Consider the following 13,671-nt stretch of genomic DNA (forward strand, 5'->3'; position numbering starts at 1 on the left):
CACTTGTGCGTGGGTGAGCATGCACAAAGATCCCTACAACCATGGTAAGCATCGAACCAAGGACCCTAGCACACACTGTCATCTGAGTACAGGACAGCCCCAGTGTGGATGCCTCTAGCCATCTTCCACTGAGAACACAGAGACATGGAAGCCTCGGCACTTGCACAAGCTGAACCAACCACATCAAAGCAGAGCTGGGCACATCTAGAGGGGAAACCAGACTTTTAATCCAAAAACCTTTTTGCTGTGGGTCATAGCCACACAGAGAGAGGGCTATAGAGTTGCCTGGGTTGCTGGGACCACCTCAGGCCTCCTTATACTCCAAGGCCTGAGTGTGACACTTGGCACAGAAAAAGCTTCCAACACCAAATGAGCAGAAAAACACACTCTTGCCTGTTTGTTCTTAGCCATAAAAGCCTGAAAGTCTCCCATTGCTCTTTAAAAAAACACTGAAGTATTGAAAAAGATGCTCCCTTCCCTATCTCTACCCCCTTGTGGTAGTTTGAATAAGAATGGCCCCATAGGTCCATTTATTTGAATGTGTTGTCATCAGGGAGTGGCACTATTTGAGAAGGATTAGGAGGTGTGGCCTTGTTAGAGGAAATATGTCACTGGGGGTAAGCTTGGAGATTCAAAAAGCCTATACCGGGCCTGACATCTCTCTCTCTCTCTCTCTCTCTCTCTCTCTCTCTCTCTCTCTCTCTCTCTCTCTCGATCTCACTCTGCCTTTGGATCAGGACATAAATCTCTTAGCTACTTCTCCAGTGTCATGAATGCCACCCTGCCATCATGTTCCCTGCCATGATGATGATAATGGACTAAGCCTCTGAAACTGTAAGCAAGCATCCAATTAAATGATTTTTTATATATACAAGAGTTGCCTTGGTTGTCTCTTCATAGCAATAGAACAGTGACTAAGACAGAGATTGGTACCAGGGACTGGGATATTGCTATGACAGGCCTGACCATGCTGTTTGTTGGAGGAATATGGAAGACTTTGGGACTTTGGGCCAGAAAAGCATTTGAATGCTCTAAGCAGTGTTTAACAGGACATTTTCGTAGGAGCATGGAAGACAGTGCTGAGAGTGATTTGAACTATGGTGGCCCAGCTCAAGAAGTTTGAAGAGGGGAAGAACATTAGTAAGTGGCCTAGAGGCCATTTTTGTGATATTTTGGCAAAGAACACAGCTGTTTTTCACTTTGTTCTAAAAATCTACCTGAGGCTAAATTAGAGAGTTTTGGATTAATGGCTTTGGCAAAGGAGATCTCAAGACAGCCTAGTATTGTTGACTCTGTTGTGTGGTTATTAATCACTCTTGTGTATGTGTGTGTACACACACACACACATAATGAAAAGGAGCAAACTGAAGAGAAATACAACATGTACAGTTTGAGGAGGAAAAGCACCAAGGAAAGGTGATGTTGGAGCTAAGTCCTATGCTCAAGGAGATAAAAAACTTAAAGAAAATCCTGAAGCTAAATAGAATAGAGTGGGAACCTCAGGGGAAGACCCCACCCAGATAAGCTTCCAATTTGTGAAAAGGAATTAAGCAGCAAAGGGAACCACTGTTAACAACAGAAAGCTGATGCAAATGTAAGGGGTCAAGTCCCAGTGCCAGCAAGCATCAGAGTTTGGCAGCTTCAGCCACCCGCATGAAGCTGGCTTTAGAGTCTGGGATACAAGAAAAGGGTGGTGGAGTCTCCCTCCAGCTAAGGAAGGCTGCTGAGACCAGGGGTGTGTCATAGGTTTCCCTGCATGGAGGTCCAGAGGGGCCATTGCACAAAGCTGTGAAAGTGAAGCCTGGGTTGTGTTAGAGCTCCCAAAATGTGGGAGTCGCCAGAGATGGGATACCTGCCAAAGCAAGCTGCTAACAGGAAACAGAACCAGCTCAAGAGAGAAGAGTGTATTGCAGTCAACAAAGCTGAACGGAGTTGGAGACCTGAAAAGTGCTTTGACACCAAACATGGAAATACAGCATTTGGAGTTTGCCCTGCTGGGTTTCGGTCTTGCTTTGGTCCATTATGTCCTCACTATGCTCACTTTCCTCCTTTTTGGAATGGTAATGTATATTCTGTGCTATTGTATGTTGGAAGTAGGTGATATGCTTTTTGATTTTGATTTTACAGGGGTTTATGATTAAGATATTGTCCCGTGTCTCAGAGACTTTGGACTTTTAAAGTGTTGAGACTACCATAGTCTATGAGGACCTTTGAAGTTGAACTGCATGCATGTTTGCATTACGACAAGACTACAAGCTTATGGGAACCAGGAGTGAGGTGTGGTGGTTTGAATGAGAATGGCCCCCATAGGCTCATATATTTGAATGATTAGGAACCAAGGAGTAGAACTCTTTGATAGGATTAGAAGGATTAGGAGGTGTAGCCTTCCTGGAGAAAGTGTGTCATTGGAGGTGGGCTTTAAGGTTTCAAAGCCTGTGCCGGGTACAGTCTCTCTCTCTCTCTGCCTATGGATCAGGATTTAGAACTCTCAGCTACTTCTCCAGCACTATACCTGCCTTCACGTCATGGTTATGAACTATACTCTGAAACTGTAAGCAGGCACCCAGTTAAATGTTTCCTTCTCTAAGAGTTGTCTTGGTCATGGTGTCTCTTCACAGCAATAGGACAGAGACTAAGACACCAGCCAAGATTTTTCTGGGACACAAGGCTTTCTCTGGAAGCCTGGCTGGAACACTGGCCTCATGATAGAACAGACCGAGCCAAGGAAAGTTGCTACCAGCCAGAACAATGTCTACGCCCTGCTCACAGAGACATGGGTTTCATGGCCATATTGTTCCCTCTACTGTTGCTACTAGTCGTAGGTGAGTTTACTTTTAGGAATAGAGCATCCGGTCCACTAATGGAACCTAGAAACTCACCCCTAGCTGGGAAGTGTCAGCTACTCCCCGAGGCAACCAGCGACCCATGTTAAATCACAGCTGTCTGCCCATCAACACTTTCTATACACATTTATTGGAATAAAAGCGTAATCTGTCATTTCACATGCCTGAAGTGTGGCCCACTGTTGTGCAATTATTTTCACTTAATATTTCAAATTTTTTTATAAACGTGTTCTTAATTCTATTTTTACTTTTGAATCCTCAATTGTTTTAGTAACTAGAATTTTTTTTTCTTTTCATTTTTAGGATCAGTGGGAAGCCAGGCTTGGTGATACATGCCTATAAGCCCAGCTCTTGGGAAGCTGAAGCAGGAGGATGACACAAGTTTGAGGTCAGTCTGGGCCACTGAGTAAGATTCTATCTTTAAAAAAACAAACCAAAGATTGTAAAAGCCAGAGGGGACAGATGACTCCAAGGAGACAGTGTCTTCCAGACACAAGACTGGTGCTAATATGAACTCACAGTCTGCGGCAGCATGCACAAGGCCTGCACAGGTTCCCAGTGCTGGGAGGAGAAGAAGACACAGGGTTTGGCCTAGTTACGGTTTTACTGCTGTGAAGAGACACCATGACCACGGCAACTCTTATAAAGGAAGGCATTTCATTGGGGCTGACTTACAGTTCAGAGGCTTAGTCCATTATTGTCATGGCGGGAAGCATAGTGGCATGCAGTCAGACGTGGTGCTGGAGAGGTAGCTGAGAGTTCTACATCTGGATCTGCAGGCAGCAGGAAGAGAACTGGCTTGGGCTTCTGTGACCTCAAATCTACCGCTAGTGACACCCTTCCTCAAACAAAGCCACACCTCCTAATGGGGCCACTCCCTACAGACCAAGTATTCAAACATATGTGTCTGTGGGGCCATTCCTATTCAAACCATCACAGGGTCTCTCACCCCTAATAAAGAAGTTATCTGTAATTGATACTCACTGGCAAAGGGAAAATCAGTTTTGTCCAACAGTGTGTCACTGGGTATATCAACCATACACCAGGCAGGCCATACCCAGGCATGGTTGACAAAGATAATATGGACTCAATAATATTTTTATGGATTTTTCATTTTGTTTTTTTTTTTTTTGTCTTATTGGTGTTATACTTATACTTTGTTTCTATTTGGGGGGGTTGTTTCTTTTTTTGAAAGAGAGAACAGAAAGTTTGGTTAGAAAGATGGAGAAAATCTGGTAAGACTTGGGGGACTGGAAAAACATGATCAAACTATATTGTATAAAAATAATTCTAATAAAATAAAAAAAAGTAAAAATCAGAAGGAAAGGACAAACTATGAACTTCTGAGTGGAAGAAAAATAAGTATTTTAACATATAATAGTGAATGCATTCATTTTTACACCAAGACAGGGCTGCGTTTGGCTTGGCTTTGGTTTTCTGCAGTCCTGCAGCTGGAAGCCAGTGCTTTGTGCACACTAAGCACGTATTCCATCACCCCAGCCCTGGTGAGTTCCTGCTGTTTATATCCTTTCTCTTTGCAATGCAATTGTAAGATACATGTGTAAGGAGCTCATGAAGTCAGAAATGAAAGGGAGCCTCCATGGGCTCCATCCCCCACACCACCAGCAGAAGGAGCTGGAGCGGGATAGAGGGGCTGCTGGGCCACTGCAGGCTCAGATGCACCCTGGCTCTTCTCTCTCTTTCACACACCCACTCTACTGCGCCATAGTTCACCACAGCCTGCTCATACGCGTGCTACAAGCACACATCAGTTCCACAAGCTGTGGCTGCAAGGACTCTAGCCATCACTGTGGTTCCTTCTTGCCCTGCCCAGAATCTGCCAGAGGCACAGCAGGGGCCATCCTTCACCCTTTCCCCCTGGGTTCCTACCTTGTGCGTCATGGCAGCATACAGTAGATAGCCCGCCTGCGTATGAACGAGTCCCTTGGGTGAGCCGGTGCTCCCAGAGGTATAGAGCATGAAGAGCATGTCTTCACTGCTCATGCTTTCTGGGGCACACACAGGGGCCTCTTTGGCCATTTCCTGGAAGGGACAGAAGCACATCACTGGGTCAAGGCATTTAGCCACTCCCCTCCATTAATTAGGCCCCTGGAGAGTACCATTTCCCTAGCTGAAGTCAGGACTCTCAAAGTTTACATTCTATGTCAATTTCAAATGCAAAGACTCAAAGATGGATTGAGGCTAGTGATAAAGCTTGGTGTTTGAGCTCCTACTTAGCATATGCAAAATGCTGGGCTCCGTTCCCACTGAGGGGGGGAGAGGGCAGAGGGGGGTGCTGGAGGGCACATCTAGGAAACCCAGACTAGGAGCCTAACAATTCCCAGACCCAGGTGATCTAATAGTAATCTCTCATCACACTGTACCACATGAGGTAAACCAACCTGCTCAAGCGGGATGTCCAGATTCCCCATGTGAACCTTGGCGTCTGTTCTGTGAGCCACCAGGACGTGCTGGACTGTTGGACAGCTCTTCACAGCTTCATCCACTATTTTCTTCAGTTCCACTACACGCCCTCCCCGGAGTCCTTGGTTGAAGGTGATAACAACCTTGCACTTGGCTGAGGAACACAACACAGACTGTCTGATCAGTGTAGACCCTCACAGCCCGGCCTGACTTGTAGCTGGATATTCCAGGCCTAAGAGTATGACAGAGGAAGTCCAATCCAGTAAAAGAATCCACAGAAAATATAAGGGTCTGCTTGCTGTGGAAGCTTGGGGTGTCATACAGAAGTGCCCCGTCTTTCCTCAACTCTGGGGGTGAGTGGGAAAGAACCAGAAACAAATTTCCTTGAGATTAAACTGTTTTTCCTCAAGTCAACAACATAAAGACAGTTTCCCACCAGGCTTCTACCCTCTCACTTGCCCCAGGAGCTTGCCCCAAGTAAGGAATGGTCACATTGCCTAGTGTAACCACTGTGGCAGAGAGACACCAAGAGATGAAGACCAAATCCCAAGGCTTCCACGTAGCCAGCCCTGCCAGTGACTTCTGTAGGCCAAGACCCTTTGCTGTCTGGAGAACAGAGCCACTGCCTCCAGGTGGGTGCCAGGAGTTGTAGCCCAGCCTTGCCTTCAGGGGAGCACTCCCCGCCACATTCGTACCTCTCTTCAAAGACCCAGCCAGGCTTGGCTCAGCACTCTCCCTGGAAGTCCACACTTCTACAGCCAAGCTAGCTGAGGCCCGGGGCAGAGTGTGAGAGACACTATGGTTCTGAGGGACTAGCCTTCACACTACCTTAAGGGGATAGCCCAACAAATGACTCCCATGTGTGGGTTAATTTTCAGTCTGTCCTTGTAAGAGTCTCGAGTAAATACTCAGCAGTGTACTGTCTACAGGAGTTCTCCATGCTCTTGGGTGTTAAGGATTGAATTTCAAGTGTCTCCCCCAGGTTCCCAAGATGGTGGTGATATTTTGAGAGGTTCTAGAAACTTTAGGAGGTGGAACCTAGCTACAGGAGTGGGTTGCTTGGGGCATGCAGCTGAAGGTTGTGTCTCTACACACACACACACACACACACACACACACACACACACACACACACACACACTCTTCTCTGCTTTCTGTCTGCCATGAGGTGAGCAGCCTCTGCTTGACGGTCCCACCAGCATGATATTCCCCCTCACTGTGGGCACAGAATCAATGGAGCCAAGGAAAATGGACTGAACTCTCCAAAACCCTAACCCAAAATAAGCCCTTCCCCACTGAAGGTGTTTTTTTATCAGGTATTTAATTACAATGATACAAAAATAACTAATACCCCCAAGGCCTTAAATCTCCAATCCTCGGTCATATATTGCTGTCCATGTCCTCCTGTGAGGAAAGCTCTGGAGTCCAGTTTGGACTCCTTTTCCCAGCCCTATGGCCTACCATCAATGGGGCCTCCCAGGATCACCTCCTAGATGACTGAAGGCACAGGTTCTTCTTAGCGGACAATCCTGAAGAATAGTTGCAAGAGGGGCCTTCCTGAGCCTCATAACCAGCCAACCTCTGCACTGCCACACTGTTCATTCAGAGGTCCCCAGGTTCTGGGAGCTTCCCCAGTTCCCAGCCACCACATAACCCTATACTACCGTCAGTTAGGGTCAGCTACGATTCCTCATCCTCAGAGAATCCTAGCTGACACACTTAGTCACTACAGTCACAACAGCAGGAGGGGCAGGAGCAGCCCGCTAAATGCTACAGCATCCGCTCTTATGGAAAACCCCAGTTCTCCCACTTATCCGCTGTGTGATTTGGAGTAATTCACTTAATTCTCTGTGTCTATTTCCTAATTAAAAGGGAATAATAGTAAAGCATGGTGGCGCACACCTTTAATACCAGCAGTCAGGAGGAAGAGGCAGGCTGATCTTTGAGAGTTGAGGCCAGCCTGGTCTACATAGTGAGGTCCAGGACAGCCAGAGCTACATAGTAAGACTCTAACTCAAAAAACAAAAGGAGGGAGACAATAGTAACGCCTTCATAAAGAAAAGACCAGGATCAGACAGGTGCACTGGCAAATGAAGAACTGACATTTAAGAAGACTGCAAGCCGGGTGGTGGTGGCGCACACCTTAAACCCCAGCACTCGGAAGGCAGAGGCAGGCGGATCTCTGTGAGTTCTAGGCCAGCCTGGGCTATAGAGTGAGTTCCAGGAGAGACTTGAAAGCTACATAGAGAAACACTCTCTCAAAAAAAAAAAAAAAAAAAAAAAAAAACAAAAAAAACAAGAAGACCTTGTCCCTTGGACAGACGGAGTCCTAGTCAACTAGCACCAATCCTCTAGTTCTTTCAAAAAACAGAAGGGAGGTATACTTCTGATTTCATTTATGAGGACGGCATTATTTTGATGCCAATGTCAGACAAAAACACTAAAGGAAAACTGTAGGTGAATAAATATCCCTCCTGAACAATGCTGCAGAGCCCCTCAGTGCTCTTAGTAACAAGACTGTCGCCCACAGCAAGTAGGGTTTGCCCACAGGAAAGCGAGGACAGCTCAGCAAACAGAACCCAACAATGTCATACACGATATTAACAGAAACAGGAAAACCCTGTTTCAATGAGTGCAGGGAAAGCATCTGACAAATCCAACACCTTTCATGCTAGAAACAATGAGATGTCCTCAACCTGATAAAGAGCATCCAGGCAACGCCATGGCTGACAGCATACTCAGACTGAAAAAAAAAAAAAAAAAAAAAACCAACGCGTTCCCTCTGCGATCAGGACCCAGATGGGCATGCCAGCTTACCCCATCACTAGTCAACATGGTTACAGGACTTCCAACCAGTGCCATTGGAGAACTAAATGAAAACCATCAAGAGTGGAAAGGAAGAAGTAACGCTGTCTCTACCCACAGAAGACATGGACTGTAGGTAGGAAATCCATTTGAAAACTATGAAAGTTAGTAAACATTCAATAAACTTACAGAATATAAGAATAAAATGAAATTTTCAGATGTGTTTGATGGTGTTCACCTATAATCCCAGCCCAAGAGACTGAAGCTAGTAAATTTCAAGTTCAAGGCCAGTGAGAAGACTGTCTAATGAACCATGGGTGGGAGTATGTAGGCTCATCATACACAAGGCCTAAGGACTTCTGAGCTCCTCCCGTGCCCACCCATGCTCACCATCATTGATCCTCCCAGCCAAGGACTCCGCACTAAAGCCAGCAAATACCACTGTGTGGATGGCTCCAATCCTGGCACAGGCCAGCATTGCCGCCACAGCCAGTGGAGACACAGGCATGTATATGGCCACACGGTCCCCTCGGTGCACTCCATGCCTCTTCAGCGTGTTGGCCAGGCGGCACGTGGTCTCCAGAAGCTCCCTACAGCATAGAGAAGAGAAGGCCATTAGGGACAAGGAAGAGCCACAATGCAGCACAATGCGGAGTGGGACAAGTCACAGGCTACAGGCACTGTGTCCCAGCCCAGTGCGGGAGAGCAGGTGGATTTGCAGCATGGCAAGACAGTCATTTTAGTTTCTGAGAGGTCATGTTCCCAAGACTTCTAAGAATGTTGGCTTTAAAAAAAAAGGGCAGAGGCAGGTTTTTAAAAGAAAGTCTTCAGGCAAGAGAAAAGGAGGGTCCCAGTTTTCTATATCAACAGAAGCCAAGCCACCAAGAAACACTTCTTCTAGTCAAGTGCTTAGACCTTGGAGGGACAGGTGCCAAACTGGTGAAGCCATAGTGACTGGGAAGAGAAAGCAACAGAAAGATGACCACCCTGCCTCTAACCTCCTGGGCAGAGTTGACAGGCAGAGATCTGTGCCCAGCACTGACTGGGCACAAATGACAGACTGGCAACAAACAGGCACACACACACACACACACACACACACACACACACACACACACACCCCTACATCCACATGATATAAGAATTCTTCACCAGGTCATAACATTTAGCCAGCTAATCAAAAGATAAGAAGTTGGGTTGGCTCAGAGTTAACTAATGATTCTTTCATAATCATAACCCTTGGCTAATCATAGTCCATGATACTGAATTCCAAGAAAACCAGGAGCAGCCAAGTGGTGGTGCACACCTTTAATCCCAGCACTCGGGAGGCAGAGGCAGGCAGATCTCTGTGAGTTCGAGGCCAGCCTGGTCTACAGAGTTCATTCCAGGATAGCCAGGGCTATACAGAGAAACCTTGTCTCGAAAAACCAAGGGAAGAAAGGAAGGAAGGAAGGAAGGAAACTCAGGAGTATAGAATAGGAAAGCTGCCCCCACGGTGGAGGCAGAAGAGGAGAAAAGCAGATAGAGCAGGGGGCAGAAGTAAGCGTGTGGCTGGCTGTTCTAACACCTTTTCTCATCAAACTTGGATGTGGAAAATGGATACCCAGTCATTTTCCCTCTTTTTCTGTACGTTGTTTCATATTAATTAATTATTACAATTAACTAATAATATTAATTAATTAATTAATTACAACAAAAAACTAACCTACCCAGAAGGCTAGGGTAAGTAGGAGAACAAAGACCCCCTTTTCCTGGCCACATTCCTGACCTCTGAATTGTACCAAGATGCTCCAAATAAGGCAGAGCCAGGCCTGCAAGCAGGCCTAAGGGGGAACCTTGCTTCAAGCCCCTCAAAGCCCCTGAAAAGCACAATTCCCTATCCACGGGGCTTCAAGAAAGGCTAATCTCAACGAGAGGCCCCTGGGAAACCCCAGCAGAGTGAAAATGCAGCCCCCATCTCAGGCAGAGTTCAAGGAGCCCTTTGTTTCTTCTGAAACTGTTGTGCAAACCCGAGTGAGCCTGATGCCTGTCCGGCCTGCTATTGGCTCCGCTGCTGGCCACTCCTGCCCAGCTCGGTCCAGTGCCCCTTGAGGGCTTCCATCTTTTCTCCCTGAAGCTTTAAAGAGGACAAAGGCGCCATTCAGCGGTACTTTGCCTACCCTTCCCCTAAGTTAACAATGAAAAAACACTCCAAGGCCAAAGCCACAGAATCTAGGGCCCAGAATCACTCCTACTCCTCTAAGAAGCCTGCTCAGCACTTTAAAAAAAAAAAAAAGCAGCTGTGATCAGTAATGCATGAAGAAATCTGGGCCCTTCCCGCCAGCTCTGTTTTCACAGCTCTAGAGCTTATGCCCTGGGCAGTGCTGAGGGAGATGGAGTCTCGAGTAGCATGCCCGCTGACCACCAGTGTTGAAATGCAGCCTTTACCCTGAGGCATCAGTTTAAAGAAAGAAGGACTGTGGCCTATCCTTATAGCAAGACCTTCCTATAGCAGACGCAACCCTACTACAAGTTCTGTGATCAGCCTGACACTTGCCTAACTTCACACAATGTAAGTGCACCCTCCACCCCCAGCCTGAGAGTCTGAGATGAGCTCTAAACAGGAAACAGCGAGAAAGAGAGTCCAGAGAAGGAGCTGAGTTTACCTACTCATTTTTGGGTGTTGTTATCGTCATTGCTATGAGATAGGACCTCATAGCCCAGGCTAACCAGAAACTCTCGATATAGCCTAGGCTGACCTGGAACTCTCCACCTCCTGTCTCACCTCATGTGAGCTAGAATTACAGGTGTGTGCCACCACCAAGCCCAGCTCAAAGCTGGTATTTTTCATGACTGATATTGAGAGATTCTTTCCCTCCTAGTCATTTCCTGATGTTAACCCAAGGAAGGAAGATATTGACTGGTGTGTGCTGTGTTTAGGAAACAACAAATTGACAATGGATGGTTTGTCCATTTCCCACACTGACTCTGGCTTTCCAAGATCATAAAATAAACACCAGCTGAAAAATCTCATCCTCTTTAGTATCTGCCTGTCCCATAGAGTACAAGGTCTGCCTAGACAGAGCTTTGAGTCATATTCATTGCCTTCTGCTCAGCATTTATAATAAGGCAAGGTCATAAAAGACACCCAGAAAATATTTATTAAGTGAGTATATAAATGAGTACAGCAAGTGAACATAAAATGGGAGCCACACAGGTCCAAGGCAATGAACCACACCCCTGCAGCCCACTGGCATAATCTCTCTACCCTCAAGCCTTAGAGGGCCAACTCCATGACCTAAGCAAACATAGAAGGGCTCTGCTACAATCTCTAGACTACAGGATTCCCTTCAGTGCAGTTTTAGCGATGCAGAATGTAACAAGACTGCATCCTATCTTGAGGAACCAGCCCTGGGAACAGTTAGTTACTGAGCCATAAAGCCTGATTTTATAGTGATGAAATCCACTCACTCTGCTGCTTACAACCGTCAGAGAATGGAAGCCCCAGAAATGGGCTAGACAGGCTTATAAACCAAGTATGCCATCATGAGCTGTTATGACCGTGACCTTTAGCACAGAGCCTTGACGAAAATATTAAGCACCATACTTCAATATGGAAAACTCCCAAAGCTGCTGCTGTTTGCCAGTGAAACCCCAAGACACAACCAGGGGATCCCATGAGACAATACCTGGGTGGCTGGGAGTGATACTGGGACATCTAGTCAACCTGGGCCCCTCCAGCTATGTTTTCTAAATTCTCTCAGAAAACACATGTACTTTCCTCGAGGTGTGCTACACTCTGGTGAAGGTACTGAGCTCAGCCTTTAGCCCCCAGAAGGGCGTCTCCCTGGACACCCATTAGTGCCTGAGTAAAGATGAGGATCTGTTGTGGAGCAATGTCCTCTGAGCGTAGCTGCCATTGCCCTGTTAACTGGACCAGCTGTGGACACCTGCAGGCCACCCTATCAAGACCTGGCTCTGCTGCTCTCTTATAGAAGGGGATGGTGTCAGACCCTCACCAGAGACTCCAGCCACTCCCTCCTGCACCACCACCCCTTCCCAGCTGTATGCAAGTCTGCTCTAGCTGCTTGTGATCTCAGGGGTGCTCGAAGTGTAAAGAGGCTGGAAAGTAGTCATTCATGCCGGAGTGGCACTCTTCAGTCATGCAACTGTTTGGGGGTGGGGGCTGTAACTAACCCTTCTCCCAAGCTTCTGTAAGGAACTCCGATGAACTTACCGGTTCACCATGCTAGCCTAGGGTGGAACTGTTGCTTTGCCCATCTGCCGTGGTAGACGTATCTACCCAAGAGAAACTAAGACATATAATACATATAACAAGATCTCACTAGGCTCCCCACACTTTGGAATAAAATGACCGTATAAAAGAGTGCATCACTAAAGGAACTGTAGGCCCCAACTGTGACGCCCCAAGCATCTTTAAAGGTATTTCATAGATGGTGGCTATAATCATTACAGAAAATAAGCTAAGAGGTAGGAAAGAGTGTGAATACAAACAGCTCCTTAACTGCCTTTTTTTTTTTCTACATGGGTATTGCATCCAGGACCTCACACAAGTAAGGCAATCACTCTATCACTGACCTACACACACAGCTGAATAAAGCTTTATTCATTGAGACAGACTTTTTAAAAGATACATTTTTATACTGTTCTCGGGATAGAAGCCAGCACCTTACACGTTCTAGGCAAGCATTCCTCCACTGATCTACAACCTTGATTCTCTGGTGACTCCTTAGCAGAGAGAGGCACCTCATACGCCCCTTCCTGTGAGGGAGAACATAAAATGCCAGTTTGTCCTGTGTAAGCCACAGGATCTGACCCTCGGCTCCGAGGAAACGTGGCCCAGGTGTTTGTGGAGGCCTTAAGTAAAGCGTTTCACTTGAGCAGTCCACATGCTTTGTGGCCAGCAGCCAGCACAGCAGCAGGAGCAGATTAAGGGTACAGGATCACCCACAAGTACAGCTGCTGCCCTCTGGGCACTCACTGGGGCCTGGAGTTTGAAGAAGCCCAGGGGAAGGAGTGCCCACCCTATACCATCTGTGCAACCACAGCCACCACCTCCTCCAGCCACACTTGCTTCCCACTGTGAGCGCAGGGAGCCTTCTCCCTAGGCCAGCCACAGCCACCTTCAGGCCCATCGCCTCTTAACGCCTCAGCCTAAAGTGGCTGGTTCCCTTTCACAAATTCTCATCTCCCTCCTGTTATAACAGCAGTAACTAACAACTGTAGAGTGCCCTGTACCCAAGATGGTCCCGGATCCTTCAGATGGAAGAACTTTTGCAACAGCTTTCTGTCGCTGAAACAAAATACCTGAGCGAATCACTTCAATAAAAGAAAAGGTTTGTTTGGGGTTTATGGTTTTATACTAATTTATTATTTCATGGTTATTTCTACTGCTTTGGACCTGTCGTGGAGGCTCAGGACATCATGGTGAGAGTCTGCGGTGAAATCTTCTCACCTCAGGGGTGACAGGGAAAGAGGGGAGAGGAGAGGTGGGGGCCACACCAAAGTCCCAATATCTCCTTCAAGAGCATGCCCACAGTGACCCAAAGACCTCCTGGTGGACTTTACTTCTTAAAGGGCCTACCGCATTTTAGTGCCA

General features: G+C 47.0%; 1 protein-coding gene across 1 annotated transcript in view; it reads right to left on the reverse strand.

Annotated features, from left to right (window-relative positions):
- Positions 1-13,671, reverse strand: part of Acss1 (acyl-CoA synthetase short chain family member 1) — a 49,940-nt gene that overhangs the window by 14,711 nt on the left and 21,558 nt on the right. The window contains 3 exon segments of the mRNA XM_028893411.1: positions 4,734-4,886; positions 5,246-5,421; positions 8,463-8,662. Coding sequence (XP_028749244.1) covers positions 4,734-4,886; positions 5,246-5,421; positions 8,463-8,662 — 529 coding nt within the window.

The sequence above is a fragment of the Peromyscus leucopus genome, chromosome 4 (genome assembly GCF_004664715.2).
Source record: "Peromyscus leucopus breed LL Stock chromosome 4, UCI_PerLeu_2.1, whole genome shotgun sequence".
Taxonomy (NCBI): Eukaryota; Metazoa; Chordata; class Mammalia; order Rodentia; family Cricetidae; genus Peromyscus; species Peromyscus leucopus.